The 22,218-nt window shown below is 31.2% G+C and overlaps 3 protein-coding genes across 3 annotated transcripts; 1 reads left to right on the top strand and 2 right to left on the bottom strand.

The window, feature by feature from the left end:
- Positions 1–5,149: 5,149 nt before the first annotated feature.
- On the top strand, positions 5,150–9,577 carry LOTGIDRAFT_234771 (hypothetical protein; the record flags this gene model as incomplete). Its single annotated transcript, XM_009063053.1, has 5 exons — positions 5,150–5,295; positions 7,578–7,772; positions 8,036–8,278; positions 8,497–8,644; positions 8,875–9,577. The coding sequence occupies 5 exons, from the start codon at positions 5,150–5,152 to the stop codon at positions 8,980–8,982; spliced, it is 840 nt and encodes a 279-aa protein (XP_009061301.1). The 3' UTR covers positions 8,983–9,577.
- Positions 9,578–15,208: 5,631 nt separating this feature from the next.
- Positions 15,209–17,192, bottom strand: LOTGIDRAFT_179180 (hypothetical protein; the record flags this gene model as incomplete). Its single annotated transcript, XM_009063052.1, has 2 exons — positions 15,209–15,396; positions 17,069–17,192. The coding sequence occupies 2 exons, from the start codon at positions 17,190–17,192 to the stop codon at positions 15,209–15,211; spliced, it is 312 nt and encodes a 103-aa protein (XP_009061300.1).
- Positions 17,193–17,312: 120 nt separating this feature from the next.
- On the bottom strand, positions 17,313–17,729 carry LOTGIDRAFT_166004 (hypothetical protein; the record flags this gene model as incomplete). The annotated part of the gene is made up of 1 exon (XM_009063051.1): positions 17,313–17,729. A coding segment is annotated over one exon (417 nt), but the record flags the coding sequence as incomplete, so codon positions are not given.
- Positions 17,730–22,218: the final 4,489 nt, after the last annotated feature.

Genomic DNA, 22,218 nt, shown 5'->3' with positions numbered 1-22,218 from the left:
GCTCATTTATATCTGAAGCCCAAAAATTCTTACAGAGACTTTGAAATGTGCCTGTTTTGTTGTATGTAGGAAGGAATGTACAAGTTACTTGAGTATGTGAGAAACTTTTATCATTATCATTTTGCCGATTTGAGCATACATTTTGAAAAGAATTTATTTTCGGCATTGATTTGCAGTATACTCTAATTGATTTGAATCAATTTACAAGGTAGTCACAGATTTCCAGTCATGAAAATGTAGTAATATTGTATAAATGGATACTATTGTGTTATTATTATTATTTTTTGTTATTCATTCTCATGCATGGTCCAATATGGATCAGATATCCATATTTGTAAAATATCTTAAAATGTTGCAAGATTTTTGCAATAGACTAACATCCAAATAACATCTTATACTTGCCAAACAGAACTTTGGAAAATATAAACACAAATATATCAAATTGTGGGTATGTCTGACTCTTACCAGTATACATGTAGATATTTTTTATGATTATTAGTGGGAGCATCAGAAACAGGAATATTTATGGGTGATTTATCTATCTCAGAAGATGGCTAGATTTTAGGTGACATTGTTACCTCAAATGAGCTGTACAATTATACATCTTTAAAATGAAGTACAGATTTGATGAAATAAGTGACTTGAAACACCCTCCACCTTCCAAGATAAAGACAGTACCTGATACATCACAGTAGATAACTGTAGAAATATCTATCAAGAGCTGGTTGAAGCCAGATTCTGTGTGCTAGTGGTGGGTCTGTCTTAGACTTGAAGTCTAATATAACAATTTATATGTAACCTAACTCTTTCACACTGGAGACTCATACCAATTTTGATTTAACTCAGCTGAAATTTTGCAAAAAGATGCTGAAATAGTTGCAAATTGATCAATGCTGGTTACATTGATACATTCAGTTCAACTTTGACCAAAGGTCATCAAGTTCAAACTGATTATCATTGCGAAGCAGAATTTGCCAAGCATTCACCCACCAACAGGGAACGTAAGCTGGGTTTAGACTGTCGTGAGACAGGTTAGTTTACGAACATAATTGTTAAAAGTGAGGAGGCACTACAATGCATGAATGGTTATTCCAGAAATCCCAAATTTTTAAAGAAAGCATTAGATTGTTTGAATATTTTTTGGGATTTTTGGACTTAAAAATCATCATATTGCATGACAATTATCCTCAGATTAATAGGGACAAGTAGAGTCATCAGGAAGAAGGAAACACTTGGATCTTCAGTTTATTATATAATATAATTAAATGATGATATTTAAATATGACTATGGGAATAGCTGAACTATATTGCACTCAATCAAGGCTCTTTGTGAAAGGATTAGGGTGAGGAAATAAAGAAATAGGCCATATTAAGATGGAAAGGGGGTTGAAAACAATTGCTATTATTTTTGTTGACTGTATATTGAATGTGAATATATTAAAATCATATTTTATTTTGAATGTGATTGATTGAAGTATATAAAAAAATAAAAATTTACAAAAATATTTGCATTTCTTTCAGTTCCTTATTGAAACCCAAATCCATGGTAACTTATATAAAGTTTTCTTGATTCTTGAATGCATTTTAAGAATTTTTAACAAATTCAAGATGTTTTAGCCCAGCTGAGAATTTTTAGATATGCCTATAACCATGACTTTTCAGTCCTGTCTAGAACCAGAAATTGATTTTCAGGTTTGCCTTTAATACACAAAAATGAATATGGTAAAGTCTGTACAATTGGTTTTGTATGAAGTTCCCCTGTAATCTCTACAGATGATTGCTCAGATAGTCCTTGACATTTTGAATGAAAACATTACATTATTTTTTTACATTGCCCCTTTTTGTCTATTGATATTTTTTGTTTTATGGACACAGTCAGCAATACAGGTATCATTGGGATTTATTGATGGAGATTTTGGTTTTTCATTTTAAGGAAGGTTTCAACCATTGAAGCACCCTTGAATGGTTTCGATAAGAATCTGCAAAAGTACCAAGTGATCCATAAAAACATAATCATTTAATAATTAAGGTGAATTGTATAAAGTCAAAATGGTTGTTCTATTATTAAAGGTCTATTATAAAGTTATGTTATATATAATACAAGAATAATGTATTCATTTTATTGTTAAACTCTACTCATTGTTATACTATGTTTATATCAACTCTTAGGCCAGAATTAGACAATATTTTGTTGTGACATTATTTTGATGGGAATGGTTTTGGTGTAATTCCAGAAATTTGACATCTACATTACTGCCACATCCTACACAAACCCAGGAGAGCCTTCAATTTTTTAAAGAAAAGGAGTAGATTTATGTTAAATTCCTGACACTGTGTACAGAGTTTAACAGAGTTGAAAATAATCTTCAAACAGTATAAATTTTACAAATTCCTTCAATATCTTTAATGATATTTTCATCTTGTTGCAGAGATCACAGTCGTATCCTGAATATTTTTAATTGTAATCTCCAATGTTTCTACTGGCTTTGTCTGTAATTAAATTTTTACCAATATTGTTTATATTGGTGGAAATATCACTGTCAAAATTAATGATAGTCTTAGAATGACCTACATTCAAAGAGAGATTAACTTTAATTTGAAATAAGCACTCTAAACTATGAAAAATTAAATAAACTTAATAACTTATGGCTGAACATTGCCGTCAAAATTCAAATATCAAAATATCAAAATGTAGGCCTACAGAAGTTAGCATTTGTATTGATGTAAAATCAATCTAAGACAATCATTAATATATAGAAACTGATAAGTTAACTAGTTAGATGTGATTTACCACAAAAGTAATTTAGCTTTATCTAATTGAATAGAAACCATAAATCAAACATTTTAAATAGCTGTCCTGAAGTTAGAATATCTACAGGTATCAGATACACTAGTCACGTGATAGGCTTGAAGACCAACAAGACTGTCAACTTCTGTCTAAAATATTAAAAAAATAAACTAAATATGAAAAAAGGTGAAAAGATTTGGAAGTAATATTAGCATACAAGTTTACCATAATGAATTCACTGTGAAAGGAATAATTAGGACTAAATGTTTTAAGAAAGAAATGTACAGGATCTGACAATTTATAACTGAAGGACTAGAGAGATATATTTTCTGTCATCAGATTAAACATGAAATGTGAATGAAATTTTAAAATGTCTTCAAGAAGAATAAGAAAGAAAAAAAGGTGAGAAAATATTATATATATTTTTATGTTTGTAATATTGTTCCAATGTGATACAGATAGGCCTGTATTCTTCCAGGATTCACCATCAAACCTAACATAATCTATGGGAGGGAACCAGGAGTTATTCAAATTTTACATTTGATCCAATCCAGGGGTCTTAATCAGGTATTGGCAAGGGTCATTTCAACAGGTTAGGATCCATGTTCTAACACAATCTTAAACTTGTAAAATCTAAAGGGGTAGTGAAACCAGTATTTCACCCAGGTGTTTAAAGTTTCGGGCTTCATGTAAATGATAAAAATGCTGTACTATGTATATATTTTTATGATTTAATACCCTATTAACCTAATCCAATATATTTAAATTGTCATTACTGTAGCTACCCATCCAATACTACAACAATACATGTATGTACAGTTATAACTTTGTATATGCACAAAGGAAAATATAAAATATTATTTGACTTGACCGTTTCAACAGGGATATCATATTTCAACATATATCTAGACTAATGTAAGTCAAAAACTATACATATTGAGAGTCATGTTGATGTATTTTAACTTGTATTGTCCAGGCCAGATCTGTTCAGTCCGCCCCTGCTTGTATTTTGTACAATATTCATGAGGTAAACATGTTTATATTTCATACAACTATGGCATACTAGAATACTAATATTTGATAGGTAAAATAAATCTTACAGCTGAACAAATTTAAGAATTCATTTTGAATTACTGTTAAAGTTAGAGAAAGATATAAGAATCTTATTTTGAATTCAATGGAAATAGGTTGTCACCATCTTCAATAATACAAATCTATGAACATTGAAAAAAAGTAATTATTTTATCAAGTTTAATATAAAAAGGTAGTCATAGAGCTAATCAGGTTATCAATAAGATTATCTTAATCCATTGTAATTCCTTGGGTGTATTCATACATTGGTTATGCTACATTAACTATCACACATTATAAGCTACAGTAGGACTTGACTCTTTGTGCGGCCAGACAATTGTGCCTTGGACTATATTCAGAACTATGCCAAATCAAATATTAAAACATTCTTGGGATATTAGCCAGTTGGATTCAATAGGCTTCAGTTAATACTTACAAAATGTCAACTGATACTAGTGAAATGCAATTAGAACTACTTACATATAGTTGTTAGACTTCAAAGATGTGATTATGAAACAGGAGTGAAGTAATCTGAATTCTAAAGTATGATATTGGATACTTCAACATACAGTTTACTTTTATCTTTTAATTCTAGAGAAATCAGACAATCCTGGAAACTGAGAATACTTGGACAATTAGATTGTAGTATTGTTACACTCAAAAAAATATTTCTGTTGCAAAATACATTCAAATTAGGACAATTTCTTCTGTGATTATATCAGTTTGTAGGTGAAATATTGGTTGATTGAATATCATGTTTCTTTATGGTCATAGATCTGAGATAATTTAATGTCTGGTTTCAAAATACACTTGTATTGATGTCAAGTCATCTAGAGAATCAATTATTTCTTTGTGGATTGAAATGATTTTATTTGGGTCAGTGAAGGAAATCAGTCAATCATTTCATTGAAACATAAATCTGATTATGTATTAGTGGTTATCTGGATTATATACAACAAAGTTTTGCTCTAAGTGAGCCATGCCACATTTCAAGTGATTGATAGAGACTGATATGTATTTTGAACTTAAATTTTATGAATGTTATATGAGTGTTCTTGCATGGATTGTATAAAGTTACTGGTAAATTTGATGTTTTTTGCTATTTTTAAATGCTGGACAGTTTGTAACATTAAACTTATTACATAGTGATATTATGGGATCTAATTGATTAAATTACAAGTTATCAGAACTGGTCTTATTTTAGACAGAACTTTATAAGAGGAGTGAGGACTATTATGTGAAAAATCATTTAGGATCTACATACTTTTGTATTTTTTTCTGGTAACTAAGATGGCGTCAACTACTCAAAGACTTCCTAATCTTCATGTATCTTGGGGAACTACCAGTATATCAAATCTTATAACACCAAGAATTCCAGATGTATTAGTACCAAAACCAGATGATTGTCCATACAGACAGAAAATGTTCCGATATGTGTAGGATATATTTTTCTTAATTTTCCAATTTTCAAAAAATCTATTCTTCAAGAAAAGTCGTTTGTACCCTCAATTGCCCCCCTTAATTTATTGTACCCCCACTTGATTGTTTCCCCCATGTTTTTGTCCCAAAACATGTGTCAGAAGGCACCAAATCAGTTCTATTTTTCTGAAATTTTGTTGTGGACAACATTATTAGATGCTCAGTTGGAGGCTCTTGCCTTTGCACTTCCACAAAGCTGTCAGATTTTGAATCTCAGAGTCAGCAGTTGTCCCCTCATTGGGTCAGTCTGCAACCTATTTGTACACCTAGTATTGAGAGGCTGGCCTCACAACTGTTCTTATCCTTAGAAAATTCCCTTAAATGAAATGATATATGGATGAAGATAAAAGTCAAAATCACTCTTATGCTATCACTTTTGATTGAATGAGGCAAATTTTCATGTATATAATGCTTCTTCAGATCAGGATAAAGAATTCTGAGATGAGCAAACGTGGCGGTGATTTATTTGTTACAATTTGGATAGGTACATATTAGGTTGCCAGTGATTCAACAGAGCCAAATTATGGTGAACTAGTAAAATCTAGATGCTAAATTGTTTGATAGAAATCTTTTTGAACCAATGGACAGTCTTGTAATTAACTAGTCTATGTAAAGCACTGGCCAAGGTCACAAATAAGAGATAAATGTTCAATACAAGATAAGGTGAAGTTAGCATAGTTAGTATTAAGCTAAAAAAAAACAACCACGAGTAATCTACAATAAACAAAAATCTATGATATGAAAGTTTTCTTGTTACCAGTTCTAAAAGAAAAGAGTATGAATAGGTTCTGAAAAGATAAACATCTATATATAAGGATTAGAATATATTATACTTAATGAGCTAGAAAATAGAGAGGGGGGGGGGGGGGGTCAAGTATTATTGGATTCAATGGGATCGAGTCTACCACGGACCAGAAAATTACTAAGGTTTTTATTGCGCTTATAGGCAATTACAAGTCGTTTGGTATATACATTCGGAAATCTGTTCTGTAATTCACTGTAATACTGACGATGGATGAGGTTTTGGCAGCTGTATGATTAAAGGAATCATTTGATTATCATGCTGGATGTTAAGTCCATTTGGAGCCACTGTTTGGAGTTGGTCCATCCAGTAGCTTTCTCTCTGTAATCGTTTGGTTTTTGGTTTGATAAGATCAGAGTCAGGAATTGATTCAATAGGCATGATAAGTAGGTCTTCAATGGAATGGTCAGGTAAATTAAAATGATGAGTGAAAGCTGAAACTAAGGAAAGAGAAATCAATAACTGCCCTCAAGTGAAATTGAATCTTTATGTGGGTTTGATAATGTCAGATTGGGAGAATGGAGACAGGTGTCCTCTGGCTAAATAAAATCAAATGTGTGCCAAGGTTATTTTATGACTTCTATCCACGAACAAATTCAGCAGTAGCACTTTAAGTACATTTTTTCAGGTTTCCAATAGCTAGATCACTATTTTACATAACACTTATCACAAAACAACATTAGAAACAGGGTTCATCTGCAATAAAACATAGACTTTTATAGTTTAATCCAATATTTGTCATTCACCTGGCTTTAAAATGTCTCCCTGTCCAGTTGTCTGTAAGACTGTCCTCACTTACTTGTGAATGTGATAGAGACTATCCGACAGTCCAAACTATCCTGACTCGTTCTTACCTCTAATCCATTTTTTTTTTCAAACAAGCCCTACTCCGTTCCAATCCCCCTTTCATCCTGAATTTTGTTAGTGGTAAACCACTCCCCTTGTATCCCCCGTCCATATCACTAAGATCATATCTGATCCCCTGACTTTAAACCTAGTTATTAAGAAAGAATTGTTAGTTGTATTAAAAGTGGAATGAATTAAGGTTATCTCAGTTAGTCTGTTAGTGTTACATATTGATTTTTCATCCTTGTCTTTATACTCTGATCACACTGCTGCACTTTAAGGAAATGTATCAAGGATAAACTATTATTATTATAGAATATTATACAGACCAATAGCTTTACTAAGAAAGGTTGATTGAAAGCCAGTCATGTCTGATTACAGTTTCAGTTTGTCTAAATTGAAGAGTGTTTTATAAGCCATCTTTTGAATAATAAATACAATATTTTAAGTATCGGTCAGTTATAAACAGAAGATCAGAGACAAATCTAACTTGACGTAAACAGACTTTTGGATAGTTATGGTATTGAAATGTTCCAAAGGTCTAATAGGTCTAGAAATTTTATAAGCCTTAAATTTCTATTTATATTTCAGATGGTCCAAACATCGCTTGCCGTTACTTTCATCTCAAGATGTTGTAAAAGTCGACATTACAGAAATAGGTGGAAAGAAATCAACACCCTATCGTCTACCCCGTATTGACCCAGAGATTCCTGGAAGATATCTAGAAGAATCTATCTGTACATCCAGGGTAATGTGGGGACAGTATGGTTTCGAAGATGCTATAAGGTTGGTCATGGCTGACTGATATACTCAGAATGTGTTTACATGATGAATTCTAGTTTAGATTATGCTAATTATAGAAGAGAGTGCTGAACTATATGTTGGAAATGGTCTGATTTTTTGATTTTTTAAGTATTTTCAATGTAAAGTTCAGTTACTGCTAGACTGTATGAATATTTCATGATATGCCATGTAAATCTGTGAACATTTTAGAAATAACAGGTTCTAGGAGGGTATTTCAATGATGCTAACCAAATGATTAATTTCAGGATTCCAGAATTAATTCCAGATGTGAAGCAACCCAGTATCAACCATCCCTCCAAACCACTTGGAGCTCAGTATCGACATTCTGGTTCTAACATACCATCATTTCGTAACGCTGCAATAACACCAAGAATTAAACCAAAATCTGAAACAACGTATTGTAGTGTAGCCAATACACCTCTAGCTAAAACTCTCTTAAAAAATGAACCCCTTAACAGAGAATCTTCAGATATGCCAGATTATTATCAGTAAGTAAATAGTTGTTTTTAGTCTGTAAAGTAGTGTAGTCAAAGTTAGTTCCCCCTTTTGCTCATTAAGGTAATTACTCTTGTCCCTGCTGAACAATTTCTGATCTTGCTATGCTCTCATGCTTTCTTGAAGTATCATGCTATTTGAATTAGGATTTGATTGTGTAAGATCTATTTTATACAGATATAGATACCTGAATATTTTATTTAATTTGTAGTCATATCAGAAAAACTGATAGTGGTGAAGGTATTATACCTCCTGGTCCTACTCCAACTCCTATCAGCCGGTCATTCTCTCCAACTAAATCTGTTAAAAGTATCCACTGGGCTCTGGGCAGCACCCAAACACCACTCTTTGACAAGAAGGTGAGTAGTAAAGATATTGCCAGGGAATTTGATAATTGAACCTATCCTATTAAAGGCTGATTAAATGTCTAATTACAGTGTTGATTTAAAAATATTCATACTAGCAATTCATACTTGCAAGGCGTACCTGTCAAAGTAGAAATATTGAATAGTTTCAGAGTTGTTGAAGAGAGTTGCTGCCCATCAGCCTTGGTGACTTTCAATAATATATTCCCTCTTATGTTTTTCAGGGTAGAGGCAGGGTTCAAGGACCATACTCTCGAGAATTTACAGTGACCTGTGGAGCTCCAAATAACTGGTTGAAAATGAGATTAGGTGGAACCCGAGTTGTCAGTTGATCTTTTCTGAATGACAGACACATCCCAATAAATATCTTAAGGCAGCCAAAGATGCTTTTCATAATTTTTTTGAAAGTTCTTGAGATAGTTTAAAAAAAACTACTCTAACAAAGTTGTAATGCATGATTTGTTTGCAATTACACTTATGATATTATTTAAGTAATTTAGAGATTCTGGATGTAGGAACAGGGGTTGAAACCAGGACAGGTCTTTATAGTGTTCTTCTTGAAACAACTTGTTTTTACTTCTTTGTAGTTGTATATACATGTATTTTATACCCTATTATTATCTATTTATCTATTTTTGTTTGTTTGTTGTTATATTTTGTCAATAAATCTTTTGAATAATGAATATATACATATCCATTTAACCTGGGACATCCATCACACTGCTTCAATAATGGTAACAGACCAATTAGTATTTGAGTTGAGCAACTCAGATATGCCTTGCAAGTTTTTAGCTATTGATGTTTGAAAATAGAAATTCTAATAACTTTTGTTTATTGTTTCTACTTGCTGTTAATCTATGAAAAAATAAATCATTTCCATGGTATGATATAAATGGAATAAAAGCTGATAGAGCTGTTTAAAAAGTTAAGTGTTGTCTGTAGTATATTATCCTTTATAAGAGTTGCCTCCCATGGATTATAAATTTGTTTAATTTTGTAGAAAGGTGGGTAGTCTGAAACTAAAGTAAATTGACAAAAAGGTAAAGTAGTTGAAACCAGTAGGCATTGTCACATTATTTTGTTTAGATTAGAAACGAATTTACTAATTGATTGATAACATGCTATTCTGTGGCAACACTTATCCATCAGCAGGAAGTACTGTAACCAGCTATACTGTCAAACTAGTTTCATTATGATTGTTTGTGATCAGTTACACCTTGAGAGGCCAGATATAGCCCGAGGATAACTGAAACTTATTTCATTGAGGGAAGGGGGAACAGAATGCAATTGAGAGAAAATACTCTCATGTTGACTACTAGAAAACAACTGCTTGAGACAAATTTAGACTTAGGACTATCACACTTTCCAGCTTTCAGCAGCATCACATAATAGGCCTATTTTAAGTGGATGTCAGTCCCATCATTAGTGTCCGTGGGGGCTGGGCACCAGCAAGTGAGAATTAAGCCCCAGGCTCATTTACAAAAATTCTTAAAAAAAGAATCAAAAAGATATAGATTTTAGGCACCTCAAAATTTGTCGGGGCTGGTGGAAGTTATATGGTGGAAAGCATTTGAACCCAGCCCCATACAGAACTGAGATTGTTGAGATTGTTGTTACTGTATTTTATTGGTTTAGAGTAATATATACACAACAATGTACAATATAAATTAAGCTGTATACAATATATTATATCCCTTTATACAAAATATTAGTACAAAATAATAATAATAATAATAGCAACAATAACAAGGCGAATGTTGTCAAGTAGGGTGACTTCAAGTTTACATTTTGCCCTTCAGAAATATAAAAGCTACAGTATGCTTCACAATAATAATATTTTTAATGAACATATTGTGCATCTGAAACCACCCTTTACTTGTTAATAAATGAACATCAAAGAAAATAACAATAAAACAAAGAAATGAATAAGAATGAATGATGTTTCTGCGATAATTTTACTGAGAATGTTCTCAAAACAGGTTAAATATTTTATATAGAGAAAATCAAAGCTCAGTTTACATGTAAAGGTTATTTCTATATAATGGTGGTATTATACTGCATGATAAAGAGTGAATTATAAACTAACTGAAACAGAATTTGGGGTTGTGTTTAAAATTGCCCTTTGAAAGAAATGTAACAGATAGAAATCATGAAAACTCTCCAAGGTTAACACAAATTGACAAAATGTAAGTCATGGACAATCTTGACATGATGTTGACATGACAAGATGTCAATTTGACATAATAATGACCACAGATGTAATACATAACTCTTCTATGTTATACTATATATCACTCTGTGTGACATCAAGTAGGAATATATAATGAGCATATGAGTACTTGTATAAAACTATAAAAAGACATAGAAAAAAAATTGTCATGGTCCAAAAAATAATGGTAGCTCAAAGATATCGCAAGTCTAATTCAGTATAATTACAGCAAGTCACAATCCTTTTTTTCAGGTTTTGTGAATCTGCCAGTAAATGAAATAATGCACAGTAGACAATTGTACATATGATTTCACCAAAGGCCTATCAGCTGTAAAGACATCAAATTGGGCTTCTCATACCTTTAAATATTTAATGTTATAGGGCAATAGTTGTTCGACACCTGTTAAAAATTCATACTCATACATGCATGGTCTGTAACACTTGTTATAACACATTTAGAAAACAAAAATTTTTACATATTCAAATGTTTGTTGAAATTGCACTCTACCCATGAAATATCTACTTTGAAAATTTAAACATTACCTAGCTTTAAATGTATACTTATGGGTTAGCCATTAGCCATTTTTGTCATATCTTATATCAGGGCTGTTGATTAAACTGCATTTAGAGTAAAAAATTATATTTAAAGATTTCTCAATTAAATTTTAACATTTTCAATAAATATAAAGTGTTTTAAAAGATTTAGACTGACAATCTTGATTTTTTTGTATAAATTTATAGCAAATGTCAGATGTTTCACAATTAGGACCAAAATACCATGAAAATGTTAAAACAACAGCCCTTCAGATGTATCATCTATTCAGAAACATTTACAAAAAAACTAGCAATGATATTACAGCCAGTAACAAATAACACCTCATATTTGTGAATGGTCTATATTATCCAAGCATACTTATGTCACAAAGAGTCAAAATATACATGTAGGTAATAGTTCAAAAAGGGATGACGGTTGACAGACACACTTATGCCAGATATCAACATTCATTAACAACAACAATAATAATAATAAAAACAAGGCACTGATTACTTGTATTCCTGATTTCCATGTTTTCCTGGGCGGGTAACATCTTAACTTTATGATAATTATACTGAATGATCAAAGTAAAATTGACAATCAGTGTTGTGTAAATTATCTAGTTAAGGGTACCATCTGTAAGATATGATGTTTATAATTCACACCTTCATATAAATTATAACCTCTTTACAATACAATCACAGTTAACAATTACAGTTGAAAAAGAATCACATGTATGTGTTTGAAACTGTACAAATTGTCAAAAGTTAAAGACATGTTCACAACGAAAGATAACACCGAAATAAGAGGTATATTTTAAGTTTATACACATTAAACATGCAGTTGGAAACCTTCACAACAAAACTAGTACCTGTAGAGCTTAGGAAAATCTCTTTAGAGATGTAACTCTTACATATTGACACCTACAGAATGGTCTTATAGCCTATGAACACCCAATATGGTTCTTAAATCTTATATAAAGAACCTATATAGAGTTATGATGGATTTTCCAGAGTTTAAATGTTACAGAGACCCAGCAAAGAAAAACGGTAAAGCCATTGGATAATAACCTGGCCACATATTCTCAAAACAACCTAAGGTCTCAGATATCCTAGAAACCGTGTTAAAAGTAAAGATTGTAGGACTTCCTAGCACTAAGAGTGTTTAGAGAATACACATCATGTTATCAAACTGACACTACCATGTATTAATATCAAGGTTATGTTTTGATTTCTGGCTTTTAAACTATTTTGTATTTTTTACACTTTACACTAAATACAGAATATACAAAAAAAACGTGAAATTAACGGAATGACTTTACTGTAGAGCTATAGATTGATCTTATTCACAAAATTTGTACGTCAATGTTACACATTTTACTCCATTTCAAATTAACAGCTCAGCAGCAAATTTTTAGACATGAATTTTCAGGGAATAAAATACAAACCAGCAAACAACTTTTCTACTTTTTTTTTGTGCTAACCAAACCAAATATATCTATATAGCTAATGTATGCTCTAGCCAGAAAAATGTGATAAATTTTGTACCCCTGTTTTTGGCAAACACAATTTGCAAAATAGCTTAAAGTGAAATAAAAGTTTTAAAATAGATGCTTGGTGAAACAGTTTCCTCAATACTCTTTTGTTCCCAGAAGTTGAAATACAGTAATGACAGAAAAGAAAACACAGGCAAGAAACATTGAATATCACAGTTAAGATTGAAATATAGAAGAAAAATACCTCAGAAACTAAACAACTATACTCTAATATAGCAAACACATGAAAATACGGGCAATATAGCATGTCGGAAAAAGGAAAAACTATTGGCTTCATCTTAATATCAAAGTTTTGCTTATTTGACGAATTGCTGATGGTTAGGTGTTAGGTTTAATTTTTAAGTTTTAAAATAAACAATGTTTTAATGTAACATTACTAGCAATGATAAAATATAAAAGCTGGATAATGAGGTATAAAATATATCATATGTAGTATTATATAGAACTCCCTTCATTAACATCAAATCCTTCTGGTAAATTCTGCATTATGTTTCCTATCACATACATTATGTTTTGGTATTAATAAGTAATTCTAGCCCGATTCTATATTTTTTATATTAACATGGATGTATGTTGACCTAAAATAAAGAATCAAAAGTATATACTTCTAAAAAAAGCAGGATTTTTGAAAAAATTTCATGGTTGATGATATCTCGAATTCCATATTTTAAAAGATAAATATGACTATAGATATATAATGTATAGAATTAGGTGTCAAATTCCCTTTATATTATTATGATGACATAAAATTTGATATTTAAAGAATGATATAAAAAATTCAGTGGCTTTTAATGATGCACTTAGGGTATAAAATTTTTAATTTAGAAAATAACAAGGAATTAGAGACTTTCAGTGGCGGCAGGGTACAGGGAGGGAAGCCCCCTAGAAAAGTGGTTTGCACCTCCAATTGTAGCCCCACATTATTTTTAACAAATCTAAAAAAAACTGTTCTTTTTTTCTACAATTTTCCCCCAAAATATGTGTCAGAATGGACCAAATCAATTCTTTTTTTCTAAAATTTTCTTGAAAGAACCCATGAGAGGCTTGCGAATATTTCACCTTCAAAAATTAGCCAAATTTTGAATTCAGCCTCAACAGTTGCCCCCCAGAACCCTTGAGTCAGTCTGCCTCCTTTTTGTATCCCCAATCTCGGAAGGTTGGTGCTGCCACTGTATGAGTGTTAAAGGAAATAGAAGCTGGGCAAAGTTTTCTAATATAACATGCCATAAAAATTCATGATGAGCATATACGTTAGAAATATTACACTCAGGACAAAATAATGAATAACAATCACACAAAAACACATCACTTTTGTTTGTTGCCTATTGTAACATATTTTATATGAAATTGGGATGGTTTTGAATAGATGGTATTGAATTGAGTAGAGGTAAATAGGAATGTTTCACAAAATCTAGCTTTCAAACAATTCCAGCTGTACAGGTTTCCATTCTAAGAATCTTCCAGTATTACTTAATCCATCCACTCAAAACTTCACTGGTTATGGTGTAATCTCACATTAAAGACTATTCTTTTAGCACCCTTCTCAATATTGAAATAAGAAAAGATCAGACATGTTCTTTGAATCTTTTGCTCGTTTGCTGATTTTCTCAAATGATAATTGATATTAGAATTTCAACTCTGAATCATTATTTTTTTCAGTATAAAATTTATTCAGATCTGCTAGTTCAAAGTTGAATATTGTAAATATCAGCATTATAACAGGTTCAAGAACAAATACCAAAATCAGATCTCACTAGTATCACAGTCCAGAGGAATACAAACATAATATCAAATTTAGAGCTTAAATAGTTCACAAATAGATAGCACTTGTTACAATATTGTTCATGCCTTGAAATACAAGCTCTAATAACTCCACAGTCTTTTTGATTTTATTTTAGAACAGAGTGCGTGTTTCTGTCAAGTAGACACTTGTCTTTCAACTTTCTTAACAGCACTGCATTAGGAGCTTAGAGCACCTGGTCTGTGTTCTGAACACCACAATCTAGAAGAATCTCAACAGCAGCTATCTGTAGAGCACAAGGAGCCACTAAACTGCTTTCTGTACTACACACGCAGCAATTATTAATCAGCACTCTGTATACAAAGAACAGTCTGTCTATTTTCATGACCATTCCAGAAACAAATATTAGCCTAACTATTCTCAGTGAATAACAGAAAGGTTAGTTGCTCCCACACGAAAAATCTTGCATGATTATTATGTCAATTATGTTAATTTTGGCTAAAATTGATTAGTACTAGCTAGAGATCCATTGTTGCGTGTCTTTTCATATGTAATGCTAAATGATCTGAACGCGAAAAACATCGTTCACAAAATCGGCATTGAAATGGTTTTGCTCCGGTATGTTTACGGTAATGTCTTGTCAGTTCATCAGATCTAGCGAATCTCCATTCACAGCCTTCCCAAGTACAATGATATGGTTTCTCACCTGTAAAAAATAATGATAGTATTTATTATTAAAATTATAAATACAGGGAAAAGAGTTTCATTTTAAAGTCTATCACCTTCAACTATTAAACTTTGAAACTGATAGAAGGTGGTGGCAATATTTATAAAGGTGTAGGCTTTCAAAAGGTAACAGAATATTATATGGTTTATTTAATGCTTGTTATATGTAAGAATAAATTTATATAAATTATAAATAATATTTCTTTATTATTGCGGAAACCTTCTGTATCTTCCATGCAAAAAGAATGTCAACTAATTATATATCATCTAATTATTCACCTACGTTAAGTACAAGAAAATACTTGCCAGGTTTTTCTAATAAACAACTTTCAAACGTCATACAACTGATATTATGGATAAAAAGTGTGGCATCAAAAACATGAGCCAACTTTTCATTTCTCAAATGAACTGATTTTAAATAATGAAGTTTCAAATCGCTGACAATTGTTTAGCGGACGTTGAAGTCAAATGATGCTAATAATAAATTCTCAATCAAAATTCACAGATGTCACCAAATGATTTAGAAGTCAGAAGTCATGATGTTGTTTGTTTGTTTTATGTACATGTTTTAATAAGTCATATCAAATATGGTGCATTTAGTTTATTCCATTTCATGATCGATTATGCCTCAACGATTATTTTGATAAATGAATTATTATTTTCTTTTGATTGCCATTCACTAAATTCCTGAAGCTAACAACACTGTGTATTTTCTTGTGTTATAGGTAAAACATCTCTATAGTAGTGTGGCTTTAAGGGTGTGGTGAAATTGTAGATAGATAATCTAAAGATAATATTGTGCAATGTAAACACTGAGTTAGTCAGAAATTTATCATAATATTGAACTGAGTTTTTACACCGTCTTAACATGATGTTAAAGGTAATGTCAATCAGATTTGACTGTAAGGGAATCCAGACTGTCAACTCTAGCAAAAAGTTGACTGGAGTTTTTGATGAAAAACATTACAAAATAATTTGCACTCATTTGTAAGGTTAATAAGCCAAATAAGATCTGATTTTCTCAATGTAATTTGGAGATGAAATCTGAAATATGTGAGAAAATTGCTGGAAGGTAAAAATCATAAATTGATGCGATATATGGTCCAATCAATCAATAATCAAGTTGAACGCCCAAAGTATGTAACGCTCTGACAGTTTTATCCTTCCAAATATCTGATAAAAAAATCGATCACTGAGTTTTTCTCACTTTCTTTTAAGGTTCTGATTGTAGTTCTGACTATAGTTAAAACAGAACATTTGATATAAATGAAATCAAGCTAGGTCCTTACTGTTGTCAATTGTCTTGATATCTATTTATGTGGAAAGCCATCTTTAAGAATATTGATCAATCTGAAGCTTGTTGATTGTATTTAAACAGTATCCATTACTTTTCATCATGGCTGCTGTTTTTATTGCTTTTATATTGACTAGTTTTATATAGGCTTCAGCCTACCACACTTCTTATAACCCTGGAGGTTTGCCTGCATCAGTCAGTTATTAATCTGATAAATGAATGATCCAAAATTTGTCAATTATATATTATGCTCAAAATGAATGTTAGATCAGTTAAATGCTTAGATGCTTCAATGAATGATGCATAACAACTATGAAATGTTAACAAAAACTCAAAAGTAAATTAATACCTAACATACCTGTATGTGTCCGTAAATGAGCTTTGAGATGTGAACTTTTAGTATAAACTTTTTTACATCCAGAATAAGGACAATTATGGATTCTCCGTCTTGCGTCTGGACTAACCTCTATCCTTCGTGTCATACCATTTGGTGCAGGTCGTTGTATTTGAGCTGTATGAGGGCGATTTCGAATAGCTTGTGGGCTGGCAGCTACGATAAAACGCTGTTTATGTAACAAATCTGCAGATGTTAAATGACGCACAGTGAATGTTTCTGTTCGACCAGGTTGAGCAATGAGTTTCAGGGCATAAGGATCTGAATGACATTTGTTTAAGATTGGAGATAAAGGGGGATCACTGATATTACTGTCCCATGAAACAGCACTTGAGGATGAACTAAAACTATGTAAACTTAAAGTATCATCTAGTTTCAACTGAGCGAAATTGTTTAATTTTTCGTCTGTTTCCGTTTCATCTCCGCTATCACAGTCATCCTCATCTTCCGGAATATCTTCAAGTTCGTGGTCCAGATCTGTATCTCCTGTATCTGCGTCTGACACAACACTACACGCTTCCCCAGATCTTTCCTGGCCTGTTATAGCCCACGGTTGTCCTTCCAATTCTGAAGTAATCTTTTTAAATGAAGTTAATTTCGGTTCATTTTTTAAATACCTCTCCATCTCAAGGCAGTTCTGAAATGATAAAAAAATACAATATTATGTAATTAGTCATCATAACAAAATTCATAATAAACATACATTGTTTTCATAAAAAAAACCCCAATTCACTGCAAAATTCATTATCTTCTATTTAATACAGGCCATTTACCCCAAAACTACATGTTTATGTTTAATGTGAATGAAATAAACAATGCCAGACTATTAGAAAGATCAATAAACATTCAATAACCTAACCTAATTTATAACAAGATCAATATAAAGTGATTGATATTTGATTGGAAATAATGTTTATTGTTTTACACTGGTTATGTACTATTTGAAAAATACATAATAGTACAGTAATATACATTGTAAAGATACATAATATTAAAACATGGTTAATCAACCTGGACAATATGTACATGTTATTTTGTTTTGTTGAAGAGGTAATAATTCTTTTATCTTTTGACCAGTTACCTCAGACTTTATTTTCAGTTTCTGTTTTCATTAGTTTTTTTTTAGAAATTGCAAGAGTAAACCTCTTTAAATTGAAGATTTTCAGATGAACTGAAGCAAGAGATGAAAATATTAAGCCATGGGAGATAAGTAAACAATATATATTTTAATAATAGAGGGTGGGCGAGGCGGTATGAACAAACCCATCCATGCAATATCATGAGTCATAATCAAAAATTTTCCATTTCTAATGTCCTTAGATATTTTTGTGCACCATTTAACATGTATCTCCTATTATAATGTTAACATGAAAACCATCAAAGCATAAAGTATATATTTAAGCTTAAAGATAAACTTTTTTTATACTCAGCAATCATGTGCACTTTTTGCACATGCATTTTTATGCTTCATGACAAAAATGAGTAAATCATGGAAGAATACCTCTGCATTATCAAAGATAATAAGTAAAATATAGAAAATTTCTTCCACTATACTGATATTTAGGCAAAGGAGAAAATTCACAGGATATATGGATATGAAAATAATAATAAAATTTCAAGATTTCTGGAGTAATTTACGAATCGACGAACAAACATGTCATAAATAACATTAATCTTATCAGCATATTGATTTGATTCATCATAGAACTTCCTTTAGCAACAGTAATCTGAATATCCACATCTAGTAAAATAATCATTGTACCATTGCTGCAGGAACATGCATAGAGCATGAACTTGTTGCTTGTCTTGTGAAGCAGAATGAAAGCTACCTTTAATTTAAGAGCATCTATTCATTGATCCACACAGTATATTTTACATGCCTGCCATGCCTCAGTCAAAAAGATGAGGGCTCAAAAGTAAAATTGCTATTCCTAACCATCCCATTAATAAGAGGTATGTAGATGGTATATTTTGATCAAAACACCTTAAATATTTACACAAGATTGAACACGATATTAAAATATTATTATCTTTTTCACTTAATAATATCTCTTATATCAGATACTATCTACTTTCTTTTCATACAACCCAATTTTCACACGACTGAACTTGGTAAATTGAATAGCATTATAAAACAGAATAACTTGTATATTATTAAGTAGTTCAATGTGTAAATTGGACCTTATTTAAAGGTAGATTCCCTCTTAATTTGAGTATTAATTTGAAGAAGAAGACCAGTATATATCGAACTGATATATCATAAGATGACAGTGGTATCAATATTATTAATGCATGGTGTTTGTAGGCCACTCAAAATGCACAAACTTAATTTGTAACAATAAGGGTGTACATACATACCTACTAATATTCACTGTACAAGCAAATCACCTTTTTTTTTTATTCAGTATTCACTTTGCAATTATTTCTATATACATTTTCAGTTTCTTAAATTGACAAAAAGTTTACCCAAATGGAGCTAGATCATAGAATATAAATAAGTGTGTAAGCAGGTCTTTCTTTTTTATATATTAAGATCTGTTTATAATGGACTTGACCCAATAACCACTACTTTTCATGAATGGACCCAATTCAAATATACATATTTATTAAAATTATTTATATAAATATATTCCATAAGGAGGTCATATGTCCAGAATATAGGTCATGCTCTCAGGCCAATGGGTGACTACTGTATATTAAATAAACAAAGTTTAATAGGGTCAGGTATAGATGAAAAAACATTAACAATATCTTTTGATAAAGACCAATGATTTCTAATATCTTACATATTCCTTAGTAATTATTCTCAGGAGCCTCAATGAAAGAAATGCTCTGCACCTTCAATTTACTAAATCATTTATGACATTTAAAAGATATTTGAGAAATACCTACACAAACTATCAAAATGAATTAATAATCTATTTTAGAACTTAAAACTTTGTTTGTCAAATTACTTGAGAAACCTGGACAAGATAAAATTGAATAAGGAGAGATCTATAAAGCATCAATCAAAACAAGAAGTTATGAATTCAACACACTTTCTAATAGAAAATAGACTGAAATAATAGGCCTAGAGTAGCAGTACCATGTGGACTAGCTATGAGGTCTGTACAATAATCATATTTGATCAAATTTATACTTGATACAGAGAATCATTTCTGATTTTGTCTGTTGAAATACAGTCAGCATGGAATGTTAAGATAAAACAATCATCTTTTAGTGATAAACATTCAATATTAAAATAAAACATTTAAATGTCCAAAAATCGATTCTAGTTGCATTTAAACTTGTCAAGGATCTATTTACAGTAATATTCTTCAATATTAATCAATATATTAGTTCGCAGGTGACATATTTGCTGAATAAACAAAATCATTGAACGGTTCAATATGAAATGTTATTTTAATATGGAGTATGTAGACAGACCAGTAAACTGATAATAACAAATACTAGAGAAGAAAACTAAGTTATCTAAAATATGAAATGTTTTGGGCATGGACTGATAAACTGATATTCATAGTACACAATATTCTACTACTATCAAAAAAGCACAGTGTAGGTCTCTGTAGATGGTGCTTCTGACTTGCAAACTGTGAAGGCATGGGGACCAAAAATGTTAAGTGTGGCTAGTTTATGAAGCATTCACAATCCAGTCCATAATATGTTATCATCTTGTAATGTTTTATAAGCCAAGGTTAAACCAGCACACCTCTAGACCAACTGCAGAGAGATACTTTACATTTTTTACCATCATCAAAACTTAATGCTATGTTAACTACATTTCACATTCTGAGATATAAGTGAAGAATATTTAGTATGAACTTAAAGGACTGGGTGTTTAAATGCTAAAAACTAAAAATAATTTCCCTTTGGTTTCCATACTATTTCTACACTGAATTCTGAAGCTTTGAGCTCTTACAATCTTAAATTCCATTGTAGCAGTTCACTCTTTTAGGTCCTTTGCGATGTCCTGCTAACCTAAGTGTTTGTGGTTCATTTCAGGAATAGGTTCAGATGTTACTTCAGATTCCCAGTTTCCTTGCAGTGATGCAGAGAGGCTGACATCAAAAAGCTATAAGTCCTTTAGATTGTAAAATAAAGCAGGAACCCATATTAAGTACATGTTACAGATTCTTAGACAAATCAAAATCAGGAAATTGTAGAATATTTTTTGTGTCCTGGCAAAACTTTTCCTCATGACCCATTTTAGGCATAGCCTGTCATCATTAGCCCAATAATGCACAAAAGTAGGATGTAAAATTTAATTTTGCTTCATGAAACATCACTCTTTCCTTTAACTGGATAAGTTTGACCTGAATTTGACATTTTATTTCCTTTTATTAATATTTAATTAAAGTGCATTTCAATAAGACACTTCACTGTATTAAGCTGGTTTTGGTAGAGAAATAAATACATACTTGTACAGGTCAAAATAACTTCTTTTGTTATATGCATATGAATAGACAGCACAGTACAGTCAAATATAACATTGTCTTCACATGAGGACTGTTTTGAGATTTTCTGCTATGATCAATAATAAAAGTTGCAAGTTAAAATTTAATGATGTCTCTTCATGAGAGCTATTTCAAGAAAATATTTCTTGAGACTGGAGTTTTTGGAACAAGACAAAGATCATGTGCACCATGTTGGAGATATTTAAGTCAGATATTGAAACTCTGGTTCTCAGTATCTAGTCATTTGAAAGATGATTATAACTTTGTTTCAGTGTCAGAGTAAACTCCAGGTCAATCAGTGTTTAGCAAATTTGTCATCGATTTTTCCTGTAAAGACTTGAGAATAAATAAAAATTAAACTTCAGTTGTTGATATATCATCAATATTTATCATATACTTAATGATATCAGATCTAATATTATATAAGGATTAGATTTATATATGACATATAAAATATAATGACAATCTCTTCAATAGATAGAGGTCATATATAAATATTAAACTACATATAAAATCTCAATCCAATAAACAATATCACTTTAAACTAGTAGACTGACAAAGTCTTTGAATGGCATTTAGCAATTGTGAGTACGATATATAGGCACAGCTTTATGGAACAACAATCACTGGTTAAAGTTTTATGCAACGTTTCAGCGTGTT

The sequence above is a fragment of the Lottia gigantea genome (assembly GCF_000327385.1).
Source record: "Lottia gigantea unplaced genomic scaffold LOTGIsca_55, whole genome shotgun sequence".
NCBI classification, from domain to species: Eukaryota; Metazoa; Mollusca; class Gastropoda; family Lottiidae; genus Lottia; species Lottia gigantea.
The sequence above is the reverse complement of the archived record's forward strand: the minus strand, read 5'-3'. Positions and strand labels throughout refer to the sequence as shown.